General features: G+C 36.7%; 1 protein-coding gene across 1 annotated transcript; it reads left to right on the top strand.

Moving 5' to 3' along the window:
* Window positions 1-27,750, top strand: LOC139316366 (interleukin-1 receptor type 1-like). The gene is made up of 11 exons (XM_070943052.1): window positions 1-36; window positions 7,682-7,745; window positions 14,087-14,300; window positions 15,407-15,587; window positions 18,632-18,800; window positions 19,303-19,368; window positions 19,472-19,580; window positions 20,282-20,418; window positions 21,654-21,794; window positions 22,101-22,265; window positions 25,512-27,750. The coding sequence occupies exons 2-11, from the start codon at window positions 7,685-7,687 to the stop codon at window positions 25,901-25,903; spliced, it is 1,635 nt and encodes a 544-aa protein (XP_070799153.1). The 5' UTR covers window positions 1-36; window positions 7,682-7,684; the 3' UTR covers window positions 25,904-27,750.

Genomic DNA, 27,750 nt, shown 5'->3' with positions numbered 1-27,750 from the left:
AGGAGGTTCGTTCTGCTTGCGCGCTGGATAAGCCGGGTAAGGCCGGGAAGATGGCGGGGCAGTTAGAATGTTTGGGGGGGGGGGCGAGCGGGGCTCCGTTTTGCTCGACAGCGGATCATATGGTTGAGGGGTTTGTGGGGGGCGGGGGGGAAGCGCGGACCAATATCAGTTCTGAGATTTTTCTTCAGCTCGAAAGAAGAGAGGGACTCGCGGCGGATAATTCGTCCCCAGTTTTTGGTTTTTTTTTTTCCTCCCCGAAAGGGAGTGACTCATCCCGTGGATGCCGGGCACTTCTCTCCTTCACTCGCCCGGGCCTGTCAGCGACCGACCGGCTGGAGCGACATGCCTTCACCTCCTGCTTTTTGCTTCCTCGCCAAAGGCGCCTTCGTCGCATTCCTGTGTGAAGCCTTGGCAAGCGGGGGGGGGGGGGGGGGGGGGCTGATGTGCTCACCAGGGCACATTTCCAGTTCCACCTCGGGCTCTTTGAAGGAGGATTCGATGCATCTAAACCGCATTTTAAAAAAGATGTAGAATGACTGTTTTACTCTTGCGTATTTCTTACCGGACACTGGCCGTTGATGCAATTTTCTCGACCCATTGATTTTCACGGTTAAAGTCCGCTGGGTGCAGCTTTGATCTGGCACGGGTGTAAATGGGGCTTGTTGATTTTGCTTTTACAGAGGACTTCCAGACGGTCAAAGTGTAACTTCTTGTGACATACCAAAAGTCACAGCCCGACAAATCCAGGGTAAATTCCTTTAATTGTTTCTCTCTGGTCAAAAAATGGGATGCGAGGTTCTGACTAATTCTACTTCATGATACAGAGTCCTCCTATTTGTAGAAAGAGAATCATTTACAGGTTTTATTTTTCCAATGTGACAGGTGACTTGTGGTTTTATTTATTCTTTAATTTCGAATTTGCAATCTGGAGTTATATAAAAATGTTGAAATGTTTGGCATGTTGTAAAGGAAAAATTATTTCTCATTTGCCTGGTAAAAATGGGATGAGAAAAAATAACTAACTGAAGATGGAAGAAACTATTCTTAACTGGGAATATTGTACCCTAGAAAAGCCAAGGATTGCATTGATAATGGATGGTTTTTAGAAATACAGTATTGCCAGTATGCTCTGTAGTGAAACCCAATCTATTATTACAGTAGTCCTAGTAAAGCCAATAAATATTTTTATTTTTCAGGCAGTTGCCCAGGATAGAAATTCCATGTCTTCAGGCTGAGATTATGATAGTTTATTGACTGACATTTAATGTTCATTCCTATGTCAACAATTAAATACTTGACTGTAATCAAACATATTAGTAGATATAGTGTATCTCTACTTTCTGATCACTATTCCAATTTTCAATACAATGATGTTCAGGCAAGAACATCAGGATATTTTCTGTTAATTGTTGGTCTTGTTAATTAATTGTAAACTTGTTAACTCTTAATAACTGGTCATGTTGACCAATTAATGAATGACTGCATTTTTCAACAAGGTGAAAAATAACTACTACTACACTTGTGTTGGAAGCACTTACCAAGGCATTTCTGGGTTCTAAGGATTAGCTGGTGACATCACCATTGCCCAAAGGACACCCGAGGGGGCTCTTTTCATGTCCTTGTTATTTTTCTCCACCAAGGTGATACCTATTTATCTATTTACACTTGCATGCTTTTGAACCGCTAGGGTGGCAGGAGCTGGGACAAACTGATGTCCTATAGTATATATTAATAGAAAATCGGGGCTGCTCTGATCCCAATAGGGGAAATATTGGACAACAATGGAGAGAGACCAGTTATTAACAGTTAACAAGTTTACAATTAACAAGTCCAACAATTAACAGAAAATATCCTGATGTTCTTGCCTGAAGGGTATTGAAAATCAGAATAGTGATCAGAAAGTAGAGATACTCAAAACAAATATGATTGCATTTAGCTCTGCCTCTGCAAATCTTGAATAATAATATGAACTATTATCTACATATGATGTTCAGTATGTGTTTTAGCTTAATTTGCTGTGCTACCATCATGGGTAGTTCATAGTAGCACATTTTCTGAACTTAGCCAATTGTGGTTTAATATCAAAAAGTGGTGCTTAGAGGTTTTTGAACCCAATTTAAATTAAACGTTTGTTTGCTTTGCATGCATTGAATAAAGAAAATATAAATTGATCTAATTTATATAAATTATCTTCCTGTTTGTTAATAGAAAACAGTTGTGTGTTAATTATTCTTTTGTACTGAGTGTATGGGTGCTTTATTGGCTTTTAATATTACATAATGTCATGAGTCATGAGTCAATGACCGCTTATTGAATATAGAAAAATGAAAAATGAATATAGAAAAAACAAATTTGTTTCCAAACTCTGAAATTATTTGTGTTCTCTCAGAGTCTGTGAACTTTTGAAAAACAAGGTTTTACAAAAAATTGTACACAGAAATGAATAAGTAATATATGGCGAACATGAAACAGTTTATTGTATCTTTTAAATCTTCTAGATGAGAATCTACAGAAGCTAATCAGCTTGAGAAATTACAAATACAGAATTAGTAATGGTATAAAAAAGAGAACAAATCAACAAAGTTGATCTATTGATTAAGGCACCAGGCTAGAAATCAGGAAACTGACTTCTAGTTCTGCCTTAGGCATGGAAGCTGGCTGGGTGACAGTCACTCTCTTAACACAACTCACCTTATAGGGCAGTGGTTCTCAACATTCTTACTGCCGCGACCCATTAATACAGTTCCTCATGTTGTGGTGACCCCCAACCAGGGGTGGGTTCTAAAATGTTTTACTATTGGTTCTGTGGGCGTGGCTTATTATGTGGGTGTGGCTTGGAGGTCATGTGACTGGGTGGGCGTGGCTAGCTGGTCATGTGACCGGGTGGCCATGGCTATGTGTATAGGGACTACTCAGAGGGCTGAAAAAGTCATTTCTGACAGATCCTTGCACTTTTGACTGGTCCTCACACTTACGACCATCCTCACATTTATGCCCGTGCAGCATTCTTAATAACCATGTCACTCATTTCACAACTGCTTCTCTTTCACCATGATGATAAGATAGGGCAAAAACGTAAAATGTGAGGACAGTCGTAAGTTCGAGGACTGGTCAAAAGTGTGAGGCCCAGTCAAAAATAACTTTTTCAGCCCTCTGAGTAGTCCATGTGCATAAAAGGATACAGCAATAGAGAGGGATGAAGGAAGGGAAGGGAAATTAGAGTAGGAGTGAGGGTAAGAGAGGAAGGAAGAGAGGAGGAGAAGGAGAAAGGAAGAGGAAGTAGGGAGGAGAAGAAGGGGGGGAGAGAAAGTAAGAAGGAAAGAAAAGAGAGAGGTGGTAGGCTTGAGGAGAAAGATTGCTGTACAATAAAAAAGATGAAAGGGAAGAAAACCAACCCCAAACAAATACAAAGATATTAAGATAAATAATGAATTGTTAAACTTTAAAGAATAAAAGAGAACAAATATGAATAAATAGCAATAATTAGAAACACACATACAAACATACAATGTATTTTCTTTGAACAGAGTATTTGGTCGGTTCACAAATTTAACCAGTGTTTAGTCATTTCAATTAAATTTACAATTTCTATATTTCCTTTTTGCCATATTTATTCCTCATCTATTTTTTAAAAAAAAACCAATATTACCCTTCATCCTCATCTCTAATCTTAATCAAATTCAATTTTTCCCTTCAATTCTATAGTATACCCCTTCCCATTGTCATCTATTTTTATATCCATCCTTACATTGGTTAATTATGTAATTATGTAATACAGTTGTTTAATACAAATTCAACATTTTAATATAAATCAATTAGTTATATAACTATCTTTTTTGTATATCAATCAATATGAACATGAATATTCCAATTATTTCCATGCAATCCAATTTCTTACAAATCAATTAATTATATTTACCAATAATAATAAACCAAATAATTTCACCCATATATTCCTCCAAACCACAACTTAACCATTTCTGCTTTCAACACAATATACAATTAATAGTATCTCAATTATTACAATTCCCTGGTTAAATAGAGCTTTTTTTCTTTTGTGTTTTAAAATCTTGAACCTCCTCTTTTGCCCTAAATTTCCCATTGTTTGCAGTTTTGCACCTACTTTTTTTTGGTGAGGAAAAAGAAAAAGAAATCTCTCTCTGCCTCATTTTGTCACGTTGCAGCAAAGACCCTGTTTTACTTTCAGTTTCGTTTTTCTGCTCCTCTCTTTGCAGCTAGCAACGGAGCCCTCCGCAAAACAGCTGAGAGCAAATCAGCTGAGATTCCGGAGGCTGATCAAATCAATTTATGGTAATTAACCTATGCTGAAACTGAAAGGGGCTGTTTTTTTCTATTTTTGCAGGCACCGGTCTTCTCATTTGTTTTCTTTTAACACTGATCAGTTGTAGGGCGGCCCTTTGAAGCCCTGCGGCAAGAATTTAAACGGTTTGTTTCCCTCTAGCCATCAGCTGGGACTCAGGAGGCAGCAATAGATTGGGAGTGGGCGGGGTAAGGGACCGGCAACCGGCGATCCAACAGAGGCAGAGAGTGAGGGTGAGTGAAGGCGTGGGGGCGGGGCGAGAGAGGGTTTTGGCAACCCCTATGAAATGGTCATTCGATCCCCAAAGGGGTCGCGACCCCCAGGTTGAGAACCGCTGTTATAGGGATATGGAGAAATAGAAGGAGGGGTATACAGAGGGGATGAAAAAAAATCTAAAACACAAACATGGAAAAGAAGTAGATACTGTACTCAAATGCAAGATCAAATACTATAATAGTAAAAGAGATTATGAATGGGAAAAAAATATTTAAAAATCTAAATACCGGTAGGTAGTAATTATTTTTTAGTTTTATTGCATATAGGAAAACTTTGGACAAATGAAGCACTTCATAAAAAAAGGGAATCGGCATAAACCTTCTGAAACAAATACAATTGGGCTATTTTCTGCACTTTGTCAGGGTTCCTAGTCTCTGTAGCTGAATTTTTAAAACATTTTGTTTTTAAATTATAGATGATTATAGATTGATCTTCATTTTCAGTTTCATTACTATAATAATCTAAAATCTTCTCACTTCTGAACAATTTTCTCCAAAGGTATTAGATTTAAGTGCACTGGTGTGATAATTCTTGGTTAAGTAATAACTTCAATCAGACCATAACTACTTACTGTATCTTTGTAGGGACCAACTGTCCTTTTCTGATAACAAGGGTAATTAAATTTTTCCATTATTACAACACTTTTGCTCTGATGCCTTCCCGGATATATTTTTTTTTATAATCCTTTTGTTTTAGCTAAGGAATTGGATTTCACCCACATTCTTTCACAGAGGAGTGTATTCCTGTTAACCTATGTCTATTCCATGTATCCTTTCTTAGATTCTCTATGGATTTTTTTTTGGGGGGGGGGGTAAAAATAAGTCACTGAATCTTTCTGTTTTATACCAATTCTGTATATTCTTTGACACACCAAATAGATTCTCTATGGATTTTTTTTTGGGGGGGGGTAAAAATACCAAAAATGTGGATTAAGAAGGAGCTATGTAGACCAATGAATCCAACACATTATTTACTGCTGGAATTTACATCAATGCATTCTTGCAGGAAACCAGCATCCTTTTTGTCTTTCTTGTTAATGTACCGGGGTGGATTTTACTTACCTTTACTATTGGTTTGCAATGGGAGCACGCACACAGAAGTTTCTGTGCATGAGCAAATAGTCAATTATGACATCTAGGTGGGTGGGCGGAGCCTCCCGCCGCTTTTACTACCAGTTTAATATATAATATTAATCTGGTAGTAAAATAGTATAATATTTCCAATATTTAGTGTTAGCATATTTAAATAAGTTCTTTCAACATTCTGGCACCATCTCTAGAATTCCAGATTATTTCTGTGTCTTCTTCCTTTGTTCTTTTCTTACTACTCATTAACTTCTTTTACAGTTACTTATTTATTTTTTATTTTATTTTATTTTATTTTATTTATATGCTGCCCTTCTCCGGAGACTCAGGGCGGCTTACAATGCGTTAAGCAATAGCCTTCATACTTTTGTATATTTAAACAAAGTCAGTTTATTGCCCCCACAATCCGGGTCCTCATTTTACCTACCTTAGAAAGGATGGAAGGCTGAGTCAACCTTGAGCCTGGTGAGATTTGAACTTGCAGTAATTGCAGGCAGCTGATGTTAATAACAGTGCTTTAGTCTGCTGTGCCACCAGGGCTCTTACCTTTCAGTTTTTGTTTTTGTTTTACACATCTGTTTTTGTTTTCAGTTGTGCTTTTATTGACCCTCATTTTAGTATCTTCTACACATCTGGAGAGGCTTTTCTCATTAGCTTCTCCCATCTTACAATTCTGCTTATTACTACACTGAATTCATTAACACACTTTCTTAAATTACAAGATAAGCATTCAATCACACAATGCTTTAATTTTTATTTATATTGAAAATTCCAATGTTACATATTCACTTTCCCTAATCTTCTTGTGCCTTTTTCTGAAGAAAAAACTTGTTATCAAAAAAAGTCAGAAATTTCCTTAAAGGTCTATGTTCGACAGAATATATTTCCTAAGAGATGTTGGTTTAATAAAAAGTTTCATTACTATTTATTGAAAAAGAACTTAATGAATTGTTTTTTTTTTTAATGAGAAATCTCCATGAAAATCTCCCAGATTCAGATTGCAAATATTGATAACGATGTAGTAGTATAGTTTACCTTGACTTTTGCAAATGGCTATTTATCTAGTTTGGCTACATTTTGTCCTCTTAGTCCTGTAAAGTATGTTAAGCTGTGATATGAAAAGTAGTTATTTTGTTTGAATTTTCCCATTATTGGGACACCTTCATTTAGCATAGATACAATCTTTAAAACCCTAAACACCCTAAGGCCAGCTAACCTGTAGTATTACTTTCTCTTGTGAATGTGCAAATAAATCTATGATGCTCTTATTTTGTTGCATATCATGAATATGATGCAGTAGTTAATTGGAAGCAATGCTTCTTCAAATATTAAATTGGAAAGTCTCATTTTTGCTAATTTTATGAATAGAAGTTGCAGAGAATTGAAGCTATGGATAATTAGTGATATAAAACAGATGGAACATGGAATGCAATATTGCATTGACTAAAATCTTCTTGGAATTCTGAAGGATTAGTTTTTTCTTCTGCTTCAAAACTATGGTAAACCTATTTTAGGATCTTCACCATAGACATTAGGTGCTTCCTATCTCAAAATGATGTTAAGCTGTGCCACCAAAATTCATTAGTACAGTTGTCTATGGAGGTTCCCAGTCATTCAGGTCAGTCATGGTTGCTCCAAAGGTGCTTTTTCAAAAGGCAACTGGACTTTGTTTTTCTTTGAAAATGTTTCACTATTCATCCAAGAAGCTTCTTCAGTTCATTAGTACAGTCAGCAGATTTGAGGGGCTGGGAAAAGCAGAAACAGGTTTTACATCCTTGGAATTTGTGCTTAACTAATTTAATTATTTTACATTTCAGATTAGTTTTAATTTTTTTTAATATTAAGTTGTGGACTCCAAAGAGATTTGTGTTTGGGTATATATACAAGCATTAAAACAATAGCATATAAAGTAATAGAATGTCTCTGCCCATATCATTTTTAAATGGTAAAGCAGTATGTCTAGGTTAACACACATTTAAATGTGTTTTCATTTCTTTAGGAGATGTTTTCTGCACTGTGGCTTACTTCTTGGATTTATCTCATTCATTTTTCTTTCAGCTGTTGTAAGTATATTATATTTCTTTCTGTCTTATATCACAGTGAGTGTCACGTAATAACATTTGGGTTTTTCCCAACAGTTAACCAGTGTCCTGTTGGTTTGTTTCATTTTCACTTGTACATGCACACCCACCATTCATGTCTCATAAAGTGTGGTTATTCTGGCAATATAGGAACAGAGATGTACAGTTGAAAATCACTGCATATGAGAGGAAGTTTAAAGCTCCATGTCTCACTTTGAGTTTCTTCTCTATTTAAAATAAGATGCAGGTTTGTTTTTCCTGAAATTATCCTTCTCACAATTCTGTAATATAAACTGAACACATTATTTAAACAAAAGTAGGAAAGACTAAGAAGATGATCTTATAATAATTAATTGTAAAAAGACATTTATTCTTTAAATACTTTGAATACATTTTTCTCATTTGAATAAGTATTTATTTTTGCTCTTGCTGGTATAATGGCCCATTTTTCATGCATGTATTTAATTTATATCCATTTCTCTCCAACAATTGCCATTTAAAGGGCCAAATAACAATAAATTAAAAACAAAAACATTTGAATCAGACAGATAACATCATGTGTGCAAGCATATACCTGCCGTATTTTTCAGAATATAAGATGCACCGGGGTATAAGAGGCAACTTAATTTTTGGGGAGGAAAACAAGAAAAAAAAATTCTACTTCTGCTTAACAGCATTTAAGGTGGCGCTGCTTTATGCCGCCCTCCTCCTCCTGCAAGCGAGAGGTGCCTCGGAGACTTGGCTGGGAAAGAGGGCGTCGATTACTGAGAAATTCTTTTCAGGAAAACTTATCGGGGTGCTCCTGCGATCTGCCGGGACTACTCGCTTTCCCTGAAGAGACCCCTCGCATGCTCTAGGAGGAGGGTCGGGGCACAGCCTGAGGAACGAGCCAATTCGGGATGGTTGGGGGGGGGAATCTACCAGGTGGCTTCGGCGAACAAGGCGGGCCCTATGGTTCACAGCTGGCCCCCCCTCTGGCTGCCCAGCTCAGGGCAGACAACAGCCACGATGACTTCACTCCCCAGCAATGTGAGGAACCGCCGCCACCACCACCTAAGCCTGGGAGTCCCTAAAGCAAAACATCCCTCCTTTCCAGCCACCACCACCCATTGGCCCAGTGCAATTCGCAGAGCCACGTTTCAGGCAGTGGCCGGTTCCCCTGCAATGTGCTTCTGAGAACCAGGGAGGAAAGCATTTTCAGTTGCCAGCGCCAGCTGCACGCCACGTTTTTGGATTCGGGAGGAAAGTGCTTTGCATAGCAGGGAATGGGAGTGGGGGGTTGATCAGTCGTTTGAAGGGGAGGGGGAAGATGCACAGTCATAACTTTGCATGCACCGTGGTCAGTGTTGGAGGAGGAGAGGTGGAGGAGCTGGGGGTGCTGATGCTCTGGCCCTCTTGCCCCCACCCCCCATTCTCAGGCTGCCCCGGATAAGATCACCACCATCAAGCAGGTCTCGGAGGACGTAGCCGACTACTTCTACAAGAAATAAGGGGGAGGACCCAGGCTGACAGGTGGAGGGAGCGCCATCTTGGACGAGGCCGGCTTTTCTCCTCCCCAAGAGCCGCTCACCCCTTGACCGCTGTTTTAAGGAGGTTGCAGACAGCTTTGTAGTACTCGCTAAGCCGGCTCTTCAGCTTCCCAGGGTCCTTCCCCTTCTTCAGTGAAAGCCCTCTGCAAGGACTGCATGGTGGAGAGGTGCTGGATGCTGCGGCTGAAGAGCATGCCCCATTTTTGGATTGCAGGGGAACCGGCTGCCACCTGAAACATGGCTCTGAGAATTGCATCGGGCCCCTGGGCGGCAGTTGCTGGAAAGGAAGGACATTTCACTTTAGGGGATCCCAGGCGTGGAAAGGGCTTAGGTGGTAGTGGTGGCTGCTCCTCACATTGCTGGGGAGTGAAGTGATAGTGGCCATTGTCTGCCCTGAGCTGCCTGCTGGGTGGCCAGAGGTGGGGGGTAGCCGTGAACTGTGGGGCCTGCCTTGTTCGCCGAAGCTGCCGGGCAGATTCTCCCCCCCCCAGACCATCCTGAATAGGCTCAATCCTCAGGCTGTGGCCTGACCCAGATCCCCGCTGCCTTGAACCACCCGAAAATGTGACGTGCGGAGGCCGAATATGTCGGAAGGGTGGGGGCTGGCTGGTGGGCGGGGCTACATTCGGACTATAAGACGCACCCAGATTTTCACTCTCTTTTTTGGGGGAAAAAGGTGCATCTTATAGTCCAAAAAATATGGAAATTAAAAATGTTTTGCCTATGGATAAGATGAAAGGGCTAGTTTTATCTTCATCTTCTTCCTTCTTTGGCAGGGAATTCTGACTGACAGAATCAGATATGCTGATGATTGTCTGAAGATGATGGGGCTGAAATAATGGCCTGCTCTTAAATTTCCATAGTTGTTATGCCATGATAACATAGATTTTGAAATGGTCATTGGCTGTATAATTAAGGAGTTGATGGGGATCTTAGAAGTCATCCACTCACAGTAGGATCCATGAGAATGTTCTCTCCTTCAATGAAGGAGAACTTACCACTTTAATTACCACCATCTTTTCTGTAAACTATATATAATCAGTTCCCATTCTATTTTTTCTGTCAATTATATGGTATGTTCTTCCAGTTGCTTCATACTTGAAAATTAGGGAGCTCTTTTGGCTGTGATTAAAGGAAAACCCCAAATGCCATCCAGGAAACATTTCAAAAAATTGGACGAAAGTTAATCAACGTTTTTCTCCTCCACAGTCCTGCATCCCAGTAAATATAAATGTCACCAAGTAGTGATTTGTGGCAACTAAACTATAAACTGTGCCTCCCTATTCAGATTGATATAATCTCTTCACTTTGACTTGGTCAATGATTGAAGACAGAGAGTAATTTGAACTGATTCAAGGTTACTGTGATAACCATGAAATACTGCCAATGAAGTAGCCAGTATGGGTGTGCAAAAGGGAATGTCAGTATCATTTAAGATACCTTCCTAATTATTCAGAAATTGAATTTACTGGGCAGAGGGACAGGTAATACATCAAACAAAGCTTGTAGGTTGTCCTGATGTTTATTATCTCAATTGGAATGCTATAAGATAGGTTGCCTACTCTAGAGAATAAGATCATCACAGGCCACTCCTAATTTCTTCTCACTGCCTACATAATCTGTTTTTTCCTGCTGCTTCATGGAAAATGAAGGTAGGAAAAAGGTTTCTGTCTATGGTGATTCTTAGTCATCCAGTTCATGGTTGTCCCAAAGTTGCTTTTTCAACTGGATTTCTGTTTTTTTCTTTGAAGATGTTTCACTTCTCATCCAAGAGGCTTCTTCAGTTCTGACTGGATGGTGGGGACTAGAAGCATTTATACCTTGCAGACAGCTGGTCATTTGCATTCTTTTTAGAGAGTCGTTGAGGTCACCTGGAGGTTTATCTGTGTCATCAGGGACACCTGAATAATGCAAATGGTTGTGGAGCCTTCTTGGAACTGTTGAAAGGACTGTGTTGTAGACTGGAGATAGATGATGTCATATCCCTCCCCCTCTGTTGAGAGAAGGCTGTTCAATTTTGACCTAGATGGCCTCGTTGACCACTCTTTCAAACCAATGATTCTCTCTGTCCAAAATGTGGACTTTACTGCCTTCAAAAGAATGGCTTTTGTTTTTTAAAGGCAGATGCACTGCTGAATCTTGTTCTGATGGGTTTGTTCCCCTATGTCAGTGATGGCTAACCTTTTTGCCATCGCGTGCCAGGAGAGGGGGGGCGGGGCAGGGTCGCGCACGCACGTGCCCACGCGCATGTGTGTGCAACCCCCTCCCCCCCCCCGCTCCTGGCACATGATGTCCTGGTAGGCCCGTTTTTCTTTCTTACCTGGTTCCAGATCCTCTCTGTGTATCTGGGAACGGCGAAAACAGCCTTTCCCACTCCCTTGGAGGCCCTACGGAGGCTGAAAAAACCCATTTCCCAACTCCCGGTGGGACAGGAAGTGACATTTTTTACTGTCCCCAGCCTCCAGAACCTCTCTAGGATCCTCTCTAGGAGTCTGTAGGAGCCTCTTTAGGAGTCTCTGGAGGCTGGAGACAGGAAAAAATGTCACTTCCTGTCCCACCGGGAGTGGGGAAATGGGCCCTTTGAGCCTCCATAGGGCCTCCAAGGAAGTGGGAAAGGCTGTTTTCGCCGTTCCCAGATACACAGAGAGAATCTGGAGCCAGATAAGAAAAAAAACCCGGCTTCCCCCCCCCCCAGGCCCTCCAGAGGCAGGAAACAGCCTGTTTCCCTACTTCTGGTGGGCCCAGAAGGCCCGAAAATCAGCTGGCCGGCGCGCGCATGCGCCCCAGAGATGAGCTGGCGTGCCCACTAATATGGCTCCACGTGCCACCTGTGGCACGCGTGCCATAGGTGCACCATCACGGCCCTATGTTGTGCCATGCATTTATGAAGTGGTTGTTTTGTTTCCCCAATGTACAGACCTGCACATGGCTCACTGCATTGTACTGCATATACCATGTTGCTCAGTTGGTGTCTGGGTGTTTTATCCTTGGGGCGGGCAATCTTCTGCCTTAGTGTATTCTTGGGTTTGAAGTGTGCATGTATGCTGTGTTGGTTGAAGATCCTCCTGAGCTTTTCCGATATTCCTGCAATGCATGGAATGGCAACGTTACTTTGTTTATTGTTCACTTTGTTGTCTGTTATGGAGGAGCTCCAGTAGGGTCTTTTTAAAGATTTGATAAACGCCCACTTGGGATAGCCACGTGTTCTGAAGGCTTTCTTGATGTGTTTTAGGTCTTCTTCTTTCCTATCTTTGCTGGTAGACAGGCCTTCAGCTCAGTGGTCTTGGGCTCTGATGACTCCCATTTAGTGCTCCAGTGGGTGGTGAGAATCAAAATGTAAATATTGATTTGTGTGTGAGGTTTTCTGTACACTTCGGTGTTAAGGCTTCTGTCTTCCTTAATGTGTACTATACAGTCCAGGAAGACTAGACTATTGTCCTTAATATAAGAAACAAGGGAAAACAGTTATATATAATGTCAGCGTTCCAGAAAACCCCCACTCCGAGTAAAGACATGGAAGCAAGCATTTTCCAAAGTTCTCTTTACTAGAATAGGTAAACTGGCACATCTGGGAAAACCTGAATCTGAAAGGTCCGGGTTTTCCCTTAGTAAATCAAAACCCCCAAAACCATCCCCTCACTCCTCAGTCGATCACATGCTCCAATCAATGTTCATCCCATCTTCACTCAGCTCTCTGACCACTCCTTCTCCTGATGCCGGATCGCCCTGACCTTGATCGACAGAAAGAATGTATTATGTCTACAAACAACCCCTTTACTAAATCCCCCTTCCTACTTTCCCACACATGAGAAGGTGGCAGCATGGAAGCTTCCGGCCTAATATGGCTTCCAACACTGACATATAGTCTTCCTTCTAATAAAATACAGATTCAAATCAACGTGCTTATCTGAAATCAAGTCCTACATAGTTGTTTTCTCATTCTCACCTAGCACCTATCACTATTCCAGGACAATTGTTATCCAGATTTCTCAAATTTTCTTGCTCTTCTATGAATGCTGTACTGTAGTCATATTCTGGGCAAATCTTCCACTATATCCTCAATTTCAATAATTCATTAAGGGGATGTTTTTCATGCTTTGAATACAGCTGTATTAAAAACCTAGAACACAAGTTGTGACCACTTCTCCTACTGACTAGTTTGGTACATGATAAATATGATTGTCCATATTTGAGCTTTTCAATTTTATTAATATGATTTTATCCATTATTCTGCAATATATTTTATGGCATTATTATAAATTATTTCCCATCCTAATATGTATTATATATTATATCATATTATATCCAGTGCTAACTAATCTTTGCAGGACCCTTCTACTTCATGTTTGAAGCTTACGAGGAGACAATCTCAATGTTCTGATTTTAACAAGATGTTTGCTTTAAATTCTAGTATTAGACAAATTAATACTATGAGAAAATAAGCCTAAATATTCATAGTATCATATATTATAGAAATATTTGAAATTATGCAAGAAACAGTAGAAGAGAATGTTGCATAGTAATTCAATTATTGTTCTTTTAAGAAGTGTTACTTGTTTAATTGTGTAGTTTAATTTTATTTTGGCAAACAAACTATTCCCTTTGTAACAAGATGAATAACCCAAATCTGGAATATTCAAGAAATATTTGCCATAATTGTAGATCTGCTTATACATTTCAAATAGATAGATAATCTATTTATATGGCAATTATACTATTATAGTGACTATTATACAAATAGTAATGTATATTTATCGTTGTACAAATAGTAATGTATATTTATTTATTTGTTAGGTGACGAGGAAATTGTTAGTTTTTTCCCGAAAGGAGAACCAGGAACTGTCTCTTGTCTATCAGGTAGCCAATCTAACCATGTTGTGACTTGGTATAGAAATGATATTGAGATGCCTACAGCTACAGATAACTTCTCCCGGGTTTATCAGCAAGCAAACTTGCTTTGGTTTTATCCTGCACAACTAGAAGATTCTGGAATGTATCAGTGCATTTAGTAAGTCAGTTTATTGATTCATTATTTATTATTTGCATTTGCAGGTAGTCCCAATTTACAATAATTCATTTAGTGACTATTCAAAGTTACAATGGGACTGAAAAAAGTGACTGACTATATTTCACACTTTTGACCATTGCAGCATGTCCATAATCATAAGTTCCAAATTTGATTGCTTGGCAACTGGCATGTATTTATGATGGTTGCAGTTTCTCTGGGTAGTGTGTTACCTTTGTGATCTTCTGACAAGCAAAGTCAATGGGGAAGCTAGATTCAATAACTGTTACTAACTTAACAACTGCAGTGATTTGTTTAACAAGAAAGGTCATAAAATGGAAACATTGGGCTCAATTGTGGTTGTAAGTCAAGGACTACATGTATATCTCACATTTTCTATGGGTGATCAAAGATGTACACCATAAGAACAATTCTAAACCAGAGAGTGATCCAAGTGAGAAACCGTGACTTCCCTTAAAATTTCCCATGAACTCCACTGACAAGCAGGGACATAACTTGATCGCACTCCAACATTATAATTACAGTAGTACTTTACATTGCTTATAGCATTTGAAAAATGGAAAGAATAATGTAATTGAACACAATTCAATATTGAGAAGAAAATATAAAATTAATACTTTAACCATGTTTATTGGTACTAATTTTTAGCTTTAATTGTATACATTTTGAGTTCAAACAATGCTTAGTAGAAGATTAAAATGACCATGCTTCTACAATAGTTTACATGCTTAAACGAGAGTAAACACTTCTGAATGATTAGAGTCTTATTTCTAGCTAAATTTTTAGAACAATAGAACTTTATTGGTTCTATTTATTATTCATTTGTTTATATATTTTTCCTGAAAAACATATATTCCTGAAACTAACAAATTAAATATAAGAAATTAAATTGGCATAAAAAGTTGTTAACCTATGCTCTAATGAATCTTGGTCTAAGATCTGTTCATATTTTTAGAAGTATATCCAACTCTTAATTGATGTTATTGTTTTTTCCCCTAAATATTAAATGATAATTAGATGCCAATCACTCTCTTTGTGGATGTATATATTATATAATAACTGAAGTACTGATACCATTTTTATTACAGTAATTCCAGAAGAGTTAACAAAACCATAATAGTGTTTGAGAACAGCGTTGGATTGTGTTTTAATAAAGGAATGGTTTTTAAACAGGAAGTTCCATTAGAATACAGTGGGAGGCTGACTTGTCCAGATCTTCAAAATTTCAGAAATGATGAAAATGCTCCTTTAGCTTTACAATGGTATAAGGTAAGTCCTTTTCCATAAAGACAGAAGCAAAATAGCAATTAAGCAGTTTATCTTTTACATTTTTGCACATCACTATCCTGCCATGTTCTACAACCTTTGGACCAGCTGTTTACTTGAATTTCCTCTTATTCCATGCATAACCAAATAACCTTTTTTGTTAACTATGGGACTGTAAAGAGCTCTTCAAAAGTAAACACGTTTTTCCTTTTCTTTTTATATTTTTAACTCACTTTTAACCCATTTTAATCCATATCTGACTTTTTACAAAAACACATATAGTGAGACTACCAACTTGTTTTACCTACATTTTAACAATACTACAAGGCAGGATTTTTAAGAATGGGGAAAAGGAGAAAGAGACAGCATTCTGCAGCATAAAGTTCATCCAAGCCATTGAAGCAGCAGAAAATGGAAGATTATACTGCAAACAGACAGTCTGTTCCAGCAAGTAATTCATCTGCAGTCTCCTTATCAGATAAATTTAATTTATGTGACCATTGGAATGGGACTTACAAACTGAACTTGAAAGCAAACAGCATATAGAACGTTCTTCCTCTCTTGCAGAAAATGGCTCCCTTCCTTGGGAGGGAGACACCATTAAATATGTTGTTACTCCTGTCAGCTATCTTAGCCAATAGGAGTCAGCAAACCACCAGAAAGCATTTTCACTCACATGGTGCCATGTGCTTCCATCGGCCGTCCTGTACAGCAAGTATAAAAAGATACCATTGGCTGAAAGATTCTGGTCCTGTGGCTCAGGGGAGGTGGAGACTGTGGTTCACATACTCCTTCAATCTTTGAGTTGAATTTTTCAACTCAGGATATTTTTTTTTTTACAATTTTTACAATTCAGGATTTCTGTCCATAGAATCTTTACAATGCTTTTCCTCAGCCTGTTGGAATAAGTTCTTTTGCACTTAGAACCCTAATCTGATTGTCTTCGTTTTGCTCTGCTTATGGTATGATAATATAGTAGGTAAATTCCAAGATGACATGGACATTCTCTCAGAAGGTCCCTGCAACTTCCACATCCAAAATATTTTCCCCCATGAGTATTAAGTCCACTGTATTGATTACCTTCTCCACCTTTTATATGATGAAGCTGTCAAGAATCTTGTCAAGAATCTGTTGGCCCTCCTGTGGCCTTTTATCATACTGACACTTCATCTTTGATGTTTTTTTCAGGCAAAATTGTATTGATTGCAGTTCCAAACTTTGTTTCTGTTATAAAATGAGAATCTTTAATATTGTTTAAGAGCCAGATTGTTTCTTGCTTGGCTTCATTTAATAGTTTTTGAGAGGAGTTCCAACATGAAGCTCAAATATGCTTTCAAGTCTTTGCAGTGCTGATATAAAGACATTGGTTTTTTTTTCTTTTTCTTCTTTGACCAAGAAGATTACAAATGTTTAATTTTCTTTAGTTTTCTCTTCTTTCCCTGCATCCTTCTTATTCTTCCATATGTTATCAATCTTTCCATAATTAGTTGGTGTATTTAGTTGGGAAGTAATAGGAAGTAATAGGAAGAGATTATATTCACCACCTTGAGTTATTTGTAAAAATAAAGGTGGGATATAAATAAATATATTTAAATCTGTTTTATTGTGGGCTCTTTGGTGCTCTCTGAGCTTAGCTGTTTTCTTTGAGACATTTCATTACACAATGAGGTAACATCACCAGTGGTTTAGTTTTAATGTTTTAGCTGCTGCTATTCCTTTGGAATATTTTTATTGCCTTTTGGAACAAATATTTTATCCATTCAACTTCATTTTAAGCTATGAGTTATTTTGGTTAACATCGTCTCACTGCCTACCTTTCTCAGCTATTGTCTCTCCAGTTTTCAAATTAATAGGTGTATACCAAAAGCTGGGCTTAACTATTCTCCATGCTACAATCAAGCTCTGAGAACAGGCTGGTATAAATTGTAAATATAAATTGTTTCCAACTTTATCTCAAATATGCTACCTGTTACATTCCTTTGTTTCCATCATAATAGAATATAGAACATAAAATCATAGGGCTGGAAAGTACCTCAGAGGTTTTCTAGTCCAGTCCCCTGTCCAAGGCAGGAACCTTATACCACCCCAGTCAAAATGGCTGTCCAGTCTATTTTTGAAAACCTGCAGTGATGAAACCGCTACAGCTCTAGGAAACAGGCTGCTCTATTGATTAATTGTTGTCACTGTCAGAAAATTTCTTCTTACTTCTAAATCTTTATAGTTCCCTACAATTACTTTTCTCCAACTGATATTGTTACATTAAATATTTATAAAATTATTATTAGTCTTGGTACACAGCATTTGACACTGGCATCTGTACTACACTACCATTATAGCCATTAATTACGGTAACATTTGAGGTGTAGCATGTGATTATGATTATTTATCATTTTAGAATAGAATAACAGAGTTGGAATGGACCTCGGAGGTCTTTTGTCCAACCCTCTGCCCAGGCAGGAAACCCTACACCACTTCAGACAAATGGTTATCCAACATCTTCTTAAAAATTTCCAGTGTTGGGGCATTCACAACTTCTGGACGCAAGTTGTTCCACTGATTAATTGTTCTAACTGACAGGAAATTTCTCCTTAGTTCTAAGTTGCTTCTTTCCTTGATTAGTTTCCACCCATTGCTTCTTGTCCTGCGCTCAGGTGTTTTGGAAAATAGCTTGACTCCCTCTTCTTTGTGGCGGCTCACAAAGAAGATTGAGTCAAGATATTCTCTAAAGTACTGAGGGCAATTTAATGTTCACCAGAGTTGCTTCTAGATGAGAAGCAACTCATTAACTCAAATTAAATTAAATCAGATCAATCCAATCAATAAATGTGATTATCCTGAGAAATATAAAGTGTCTTTTGTTTCCTAATTTACACTTATGAACTTTTTGTTACTTGCAGTTTACTAGTCCTGTTGATAAATTGTCTTTAGCTTGCAGATCTGGAATGGACTGATTTAATTTTTCTTTTTTGGTTATACAGTATGTGTTTGATAAAAGAGTTTAGCTTGGTATTAACTATTCTTATAATATTTGCTTATTTTTGTTTCAGGAATGCCATTTGCATTTATATGAAGACTGGAAATTTATCAGTTCTGGAGAATATCTTCTCATTAATAATATAACTAAGGAAGATGAAGGAATTTATATATGCAGAGCTAAACATATATATGGGGGAAAAGAATATAATATTTCACGGGCCATCAATCTAATTACTTTTGGTATGTAATTTTCATCTTGTAGCTATTCGTATATCACAGAATTTATTTTATAAAATAAAATTGAATTTTTTTTTTATCTATGGAACCTGCAACCTAAATTTGCAATATAGCCTTGTTACATTATTCCCGCTGTCTGAGATACTATATACTACATATACTACATATTTGGTTGAAGTTCTTCTGACCATATTATAATGTCTATATTTTAGTAGAACAAAATTGTCAGTACTACCAGTTATCATGTAAATGATTAGATTTACATTAACAGAATATAACTATGTTCAGAACAAAGTACATGCTTTCATTTTCAAGATATCATTGCTTTAATAATAGAATTGTATCACAAACCTACTTTTCCGATTATATAACTATGAGGTATTGGCACAACCTTTTAGTAAGTGAAAGCTCTAACTGTGGTAATAAAATTCATTTGTAAAAATTAAAGTAGCATTGCAATAGATTTTATACTTACTTATTTTCAGTATTATTTTTACTGTTTTAGAAATATCAAAGAATAATATTCCAGATATAATTTATCCAAATAACAACTCAATTGAAGTAAAACCAGGTAAGTAATTACTTCATTTGAAAAAGAAACTGTTTTTAATAGTCCTAGGCAAACTCTACAATGTTATGATTATTCACCCACTATAATTATTTGTGGTTTGCAGGTTCCAGATTTGACCTGGTATGTAATGTCTCAGCAGATCCTCTGGATAAAATGGTAATTGTAACCTGGAAGTTCAATAATGAGATATTAAACACAGATGAGAAGTATAAGTAAGAACAATATTTTTTCTAGGGGGTTCTGAATTATTACACTTTTACTTAATGCTGTGGGGTTAGATATTTTCATAAATATGAAGCAAGCCTCCCTGTGAAATAAATTTATTTAGCTGCAATAGCTTGTTGATTTAGTAATAGTATACCAATGTACAATACTAATAGGAATTCCTAAAATGTACTTCTTAGTGCTTTCCAGACATTTTATAGTAAAATAGAGCTACCTATCTTGAGGATCTGAGTATTTATTCCAGCAGATAACAAGACGTTTTTGTATTTTTAAACCTGTATCTGGCATATTCTTTCAGTTGAAATCTGCATGTGTTCTGTGAATTTCCAGTATTTGTGAAGTTATTTAGTTTTAGGTAATAGGTGCACTGTTGTCACAAGAGTAGATAGTATTAAACAGATATATTTAATTAAAATATTTCTTTTTTCTTCTATTACATTATCCTGATATTCTTATGCTACAGTAAATCTTGGTAACTAGGTGCTGTATATAAGTGAAACAAAAGCTGAGGCTTTGCTTTAAATATAAATGACAAGATCTAAATTTTTATTTTGAATACATTTAATTTAATTTAAATGTGTTCAAATTAAGATGCTGAGCATGACCCAATTTATATAAATCAATATAATTATCCTTAATTATTTTCTTCTTTTCTTTTTCTGTTTATATTTTCTTTTGGTGTTGTTAGGATTCTTTCTGGAAAACAAATAATAGAAGTAAAGTTAAATATTTCCAAAGTGAAAGACAGAAATTATGGACAATATCTGTGTGAAGTATGGTCTCAACATGCAACACAAGTAGCATATGTAGTGCTAAACTATCCAGGTAACTTTAGGTATAAGTCTATATAGTTATGTATATCTTTTACATACCCAATATAGAGAAAAGGTGCTTTGCTTGTTTATAAAGAAAAACAAACATCCATGAGAATTTTGCTAATCTTTATGTGCTCTGTTATGAAACACATTTTTTTTTCTTTTTGAGGAGGCTGAGATTTCGAAGTTTCACATATTAGATCATGCTCTGGGATGGGAGCAGTAGACTTGTACTTATTCTAATCTAGAAACAGTCATTAACCCCAAATGGTAAGGGGGAGTTGCAAACGATAGCCACATAACCACTTAGAATAATGAATTATATTTTATTACATTATGGGTACTGAATTGTATATAAATAAAAAAAAATATTGGAAATTCCAATATGTTTGGAAAAATATTGCTGAGGTATTTTCATCCTGTAAAACTCTGCTTAGTTCCATAGTCTAATGGGAAAAAATGTCACTATCTCAAAAAAAAGAAGCAAGTGTTGACACTTGTTCTATCCAGAAATACTTGGGGTAGACTAGGAAAGCTAGGTAAGTCAGAGTTGGATAATGTGGCTAGAGGTTATTGCTAGTGCTTTCCACCAGTGACATTCAGTTGGCTTTCTCAGTGAACCTTCTCTTCTGAAAGAAGAAAATGCCCATGAAAATGCCCAGAGGACAGATTAAATGAAGAAGTTGGCTGCATATGGCTTTTTGAACCAATGCTCCACCCAAGGTCAGATCAATATCAACCTGGAAAGCTTTTTGGAGTTTGATGATATCAGGATTCCCTTCTTATAGAAAGCAATTGATAAAACTACTACTAAAACTGTTTTTATTAAAAATAAACTGAAAGGTTTATTTTGCTATTGACTTTGAAGTGGTATTATGCTTTTGTTATTTTATTTTTGTATCATTATGAATCTTTTTGAGACTGAATGGCCCATCATTTACAAGAATAAATAACCTTTAAAAGCTATGATGAAAAGTAATGCCAAGCATCATCAGCTTAATCACCTTCTCTTTGGCAATAAAATGTGTTACTTGGATAATCTTCAGACATTAGACATTCAGAGCCCCTTTTCAAAAAGAATGAAATATTTTATGAGAATTTGCTTAGAAAAATGATAGTAAAGTAGAAATTGTATAAATTGCTCATTTTATAAACATCTTATCGCACTAAGAATGTTCTCTTCTCTTCACCTTCTCTCCTCCCTCTCCCTTCTGTTTTCCTTTTTTTTTTTTTTTGCTAATACAGCTCCAAACATTCAGATTTATGTGATTGGAGGATTGATTTCACCATTACTTATTATAGTAGCATCACTGCTTACTTACAAATTTTTCAAAGTTGACATTATCCTTTGGTACCGGGATTCTTGCCAACCTCTCAGCAAAGGAAGTAAGTTCATCTTTAGTAATTTGATGCCTTCTGATAAAGAATGAAGGTTTTGATGCTTTCGTTAATAAGCTTACATTGTGGCATTTTTTCCACCATAACCTTTAACTTGAGGTTATGATGAGCGCCATCTGTTAATTAATGATATTAAATAATTAGTTGATCTATTCTGATGTCTTTTTATATTTTAGCTGGATGTATTATTGCCTTAGCTAATAATTCAGGCACATGAAATATAAATTTCTATAATAAATTATTCCTATAAATGTTCTGATTAACACAGAGTTGGCTTTTCCTCTTTCCTTCTAGTTTCAGATGAAAAGGTCTATGATGCATATGTGTTATATCCTCACAATATATCAGGCTATGTATATTTGACAGAAACTTTTGTCTTCAAATTATTACCTGAAATCCTAGAAAAACAGTGTGGCTACAAGCTCTTTATTCTTGGAAGGGATGATGTACCAGGGCAAGGTATGTATCTTTAATATCTGCGCTTAGAATTTTTAAATTGTTCCTTAAAGGGCAATTCTTAAGTAAACGTTTTGAAATGTTGATCTGGTGATAAAGCTTATAGCATTCCTGATTGAGATTTAAAACATGCACTACTTTGAGAACAAACACAGTTCCTTGAGGAATATATCGATAATGATAAAGGGATTCCAGTTATCACAGTTAGAACTTCATATATATTCAAGGATTAGGGCATAATTATTGGTGGAAAATTGAAAATGTGACAAATTGAAAAACAAAAAGGACAAATATAAAAAGTGGAAAAAGGGGCACATAACTAAGACAGAATATCAGCAAATAGCCTGAGCCTGCAAAAATGAAGTGAAGAAAGCTAAGGCTCACAATGAACAAAGGCTTGTGACAAAAGTAAAAAATAATTTTAAAAAGCTTCTTCCAAAATGTTAAAAACAAGAAAAAAGTCAAGGAAACAATTGGTCCATTGGTGGGAGAAAGTGGCAGGAAGATGACAAGCAACAGCGAGAAAGAACTACTTAACTCGTTTTTTGCAACTGTCTTTACACAAAGGGAAAAAACAGTCCAACCTATCAAAAACAGCACCTCAAAAAACAGATTAGGAACACAAGTTAAAATAGGGAAGAAACTGGTAAGTGAGCACCTGTCTACCCTAGACGAGTTCAAATCACCAGGAACAAATGGATTACACCCCAAGGTTCTGAAGGAACTGGCAGATGAGATCTCAGAATCACTGAACTATATCTTTTAAAGATCCCGGAGCACTGGAGAACTGCCAGAGGATTGGAAAAGAGCTGATGTAGTTCCCATCTTTAAAAAAGAGGGAAAAAAATAGTTCCAGGAAACTATAGACCTATCAGCCTGATCTCAATACCAGGGAAGAATTTCTGCTATAAAAGTTCAAACTGATACAATTACTGTCAGTAGGGCAGTGCTGAGATGAGCTACTACAGATATAATTTACAATGAAAAAATATTTAACTCCCAAAATACCTTAGGAAGTTCCCTGTACAAGCAGCTAGAAACAATGGTAAAATATAGAAGGTATAATTGAGTCCCCTACCATGAACGTACATGTATTTGGAGCATATCAGGGACTGATATGCGGATGGCATATATTATTTGAGTGTAATTGTATGGCATACAGAAAGATCATTATGCTGAACCATATATTTATAAGACAAAAAGCTGATTGGAACCCGTATCTTAGAGCAGCATCTTATATGTGCAGTTAGAATATAAACGTTACCTATAAACTGGCCTCCTTATTGGATAAAATAATGTAATTCAGAGAAGTATGTATAATACAGATATGAGTGAGGTAAATTTTAAAGATGATAAGGACATGAGTTCAGCTTTTATATTTAATTATTCTGTTAAAGTTTGTCACATTTTTTGTAATGTGATATGGCCTTACAGCTAATTAATAAAGTGTTAGTGTATTATATTGCGTAGCATTCCTGACATCATTTAAGTATTTTGTCCTTAGTACTTTCCTTCTGAAATTCACTTCCTTAGGAATGTCCCTTTCTTTTTATTTACTATTAGCCCCAAGATACAGACCAGACCAAGAAAACAATTCCATATTAAGACTATAAACGTTTATTCAAATTGGCTATGGTAAACAGAAGCTTACAAGTCTCCTTATGGTTTACCTCCTCCCCCTCCTATATTGGTGTGAATTTGGGATATTTCTGTCTGAGATGTTTCACATTCCTCCTTCATGGCTTATTGCTTTGGTATTCTTTATTTGCTTCTCTTCCCCAAGATCATTGCTTCTTTATTCTCCACATTTATATTTTCCCTTTTGGATTTTCAGTTCTTTTATACCTCTTGAATCTAGTGCTGCCTCAGTATCCTGCTGTCATCCTTCTCTTTCTTTTATTGTACTTATTTTTCAATGGCAATATGAGAATCAGTTTCCTATAATAAAATGTTTAAATGTCTTTATCTGTTGACTCATTCAAAAATCCTTGCAATATCATTTGGCTGGAATTCTATGAAAATTTGAGAGTATGGTTTATCCAGGTGTCTCCTTGATCTGTTCCCTCAAAGTCCTAGTTTGGATTTTATTTTTTCTATCACTATATCTTCACCTGCTTCAGTTCTTACTGCAATGTATAAACTTCTTTAGAACGAACAGAATGCTTAATATTGGCACTGCTCAGTGTATTTTATAGCCATACTGTCACCTCCAGAACATCTTGATTCATCTTGTATTCATGAAAGGGATGGCTTGCCCTCATTGAAGCTGGATTATGAGTTTGTCCTCCATACCTAATGTGGAAGAAGCACCAATGCATATTCATGACTGTAACATTTCTATTTCTATTTCAGGGAAATTTGCAATTCAATGAAATTTGCAGGAAAGTTAGCATTTTATAAGCAATGTTTGCCAATCTTGTACTTATCTGCAGTGGTGATTTTCTAGTAGATTTTCTTTGGACAGAACGACAATTTGCACATATAACTCTTGTACCATTCTTAAAACTTTAGTTACCCTTGGTTGATTCATACTGGCTGATCAACCTTCCCATCTTCGATCTGTTGAGGACTTTGCCTAATGCTAGTACAGAAGGCCCAAAGTTGAAAGGGAATATTGATTATGAAACCAACATTGCATTATTTAGAACTGTATATAGCAAAAAAGAAAGTGATAAATGATGTGCAAGAGAAGGATAAAAGAATTAAGGGAGGACACTGGTCTGGCTGTGTCCCTTTCTTTTCCACACTATTGTTTAATTGTTTAAACAATATGCTTGCCTGGACAAAATGTGTCTTAATGTCTCTGGGTGGTTTTGAAAAAGTGTCATTAGAAATGACTAGCCTTTTTTTTCTTGGAGACATCTGCCTTGTCTTTGTATTTGGGTTCTTTGTATGTTCTATCTGCTATGAAACTTTTGGCCAGAAAAGAAGAGAGTTAGATGTGATACATAACTAGCTAATAATGAATTACTCATTTGTCTATGTAACTAGGCTAGACAATAGGACAAATGAAGTTTTTCAGAAGAAGGCAATTGCAAGGCCTTTCCCTGTTGTTACCAAGAAAACTAGGGAGAGGTTTCCATGAAGTCATTAGGAATTGAGATGATTCAATTCAATTCAGTTCACTCTTTAGATTCAAGAAACACTATCCATGTATCTAAAATTAAACAATTTTTATTATCAGTACCTGATTAAAATGTATGCCTTACCGGGCCCATATTGATTCGAGTTTGTTTTTTTTATTCACAGCTGTCATTACTATTGTGGATAAAATGATCAAGCTAAGCAGAAGAGTGATCATTATTTTAATGCCAGATTTATATTGTGGTGGCATGCAGAGTTTATTGTCTGAACAGGAACTTGCAGTCTACAGTGCTCTTATCCAGGAGGAAACCAAAGTTATACTGATTCAGCTAGACAAAATAAAAGACTTCAATAGTATGCCAGAATCCCTCAGATATCTTAAGCAAAAGCATGGCATACTCACATGGAGGGGAACTTTTAGAGAAACCACTGAAATGTCAACTACAAGGTTTTGGAAGAACGTGAGATACCAGATGCCAGCCAGCCCAAGCCCACTTTCCTCAGACTTGCATTTTTTGCCAATAACTTTTCATTCTTCTCAGATATCAGACGGATGACGTCAAAGCCACACCTGCAGTGTTTACTTGAAATCTATTCCAGTGGATCCTTATAGATGCACAAATATGTGCACCTGCTAGAGATTGTTCCAAGTCTGGGATCAACAGAATCACAATTCAGAACAGTATTTTCTGAAAGACGATTCACCCATAGGCTGTGAAGTGCATGAGCTATTTGGGCAAGTGGCAAAATAATGTGAATGCTGGACAAGGAAGAAGTTGAAATTGTTTTTGCATACTATTATTTTACATGCAAAATAAGTGAGTATAAGGAGCTATTCTATAAGAAAACTTTATATGAAAAAGAATTTAAATCTAAACCCCAAGGGTTTGAACAAAATGGTAAATACTGATCTAGCACTGATGTTTATTATAGCTATCAGCAAGGATTTAATCCTTGTATTTCAAGATTTTTAAGGGTGAACTCTAGTCCTTCCTTTAACTGATATCTTTCCTAGAATTTCCATTGAAAAACAGCCTGTATGGCTCAGGTTGATGAGATGGGCATATTTCTGTCTTTTGAACAACAGTACTATACAGTACTCTATACAGTACTCCTTTGCTTGTACTGCCTTAATTAAATGGAAGATTCAGGATAGTTGCGAAAAACATTTCGGCATGTACTTTTTTTTTTTTTTTTAATTTGATTTATATGCCGCCCTTCTCCGGAGACTCAGGGCGGCTTACAATGTGTTAAGCAATAGCCTTCATTCTTTTGTATATTTTTTTTATACAAAGTCAGCTTATTGCCCCCACAAACTGGGTCCTCATTTCACCTACCTTAGAAAGGATGGAAGGCTGAGTCAACCTTGAGCCTTGGAGAGATTCGAACCAGCAGAAATTGCAGGCAGCTGTGTTAATAACAGGGTGCATTAACCACTGTACCATCAAGGCTCTTGTACTTACTCTCTATATAGAGTTACTGTATATTCCAAATACACTACATATGGAATCTGGTACAATACATATACTATGGGTATTACTATAGTATCTCCCAAGGAGAAAAATAGAAATGACATATTTAAATAAATTGCCATACCAGGAAGCAAGGGTAAAGCGTGCTTTTTAATTTTAGTTTGACTTTTTAAATTAAACACTTTTGTTACTAAATGAATTATTTTGAATTGAGTGATTTGTCATTAGTTTAGAAACAATTATTATATTTCAAATCATTAAATATATGCAATACAAACATTTCACCTTATTTTCAGAAATTGTATTTTGTAGTAAGGGAGCCGAGATTTAATAATTTGACCAAATATATAGCTATTTTTTGTATACTTTGGGTACAGTTGTACAAATTATTCCTGTACTTGTCATGTCCAATTTTCAGACACTGCCTGGGTAAGTTCCTGCAAGGTTTTTGATGTGTTTGCCATTGCCACAGGTTGAAAGTGACTGGCCCAAGATTTGCTTGATTGGCTTTGTGCTTAAGATGGGACTAGAACTCACAATCTCCTGATTTCTAACCTGATGCCTTAACAAATATACAACACTGGCTCGTATATTATTTTTAATCATAAAGATGATAAAAGGGGTCAAAACATGGTTCTGAGGCCTTGTGTAGGGAACTCAAAGGAACATACAGTCATGGGGTAGATTGGTGCCATGGGAGCCTTCCCCTTGCCTTTGTCAACTACTTTATAACAAGAAACACTACTTTATAAAGTAGTTATAACTATTTTACACAACAATATTTTTGCCTGCTTAATTGTTTCTATAATTTTAAATTTTAACATTTAAATATTTATATACTGTTTTGTATTTTGATATGTTATTGACATTGCTCAGAGTCTCTCCTTGCGGGAGATAAGTAGTTTAAAATGTGAAATATAAAAATAAATAAA

The sequence above is a fragment of the Pituophis catenifer genome, unplaced genomic scaffold (assembly GCF_029215685.1).
Source record: "Pituophis catenifer annectens isolate HBS135680 unplaced genomic scaffold, rPitCat1.0.hap2 SCAF_4, whole genome shotgun sequence".
NCBI lineage: Eukaryota > Metazoa > Chordata > Lepidosauria > Squamata > Colubridae > Pituophis > Pituophis catenifer.
This window is presented reverse-complemented; position numbering and strand designations above follow the sequence as displayed.

Excerpts from the sequence above, each read along its gene's own strand:
- LOC139316366 (XM_070943052.1), top strand. The coding sequence starts at position 7,685 with ATGTTTTCTGCACTGTGGCTTACTTCTTGGATTTATCTCATTCATTTT. Across the intron at positions 14,301-15,406 it reads GGAATGTATCAGTGCATTTA|TAATTCCAGAAGAGTTAACA; the intron begins GTAAGTCAGTTT and ends TTTTTATTACAG. Across the intron at positions 19,369-19,471 it reads CTCAATTGAAGTAAAACCAG|GTTCCAGATTTGACCTGGTA; the intron begins GTAAGTAATTAC and ends TGTGGTTTGCAG.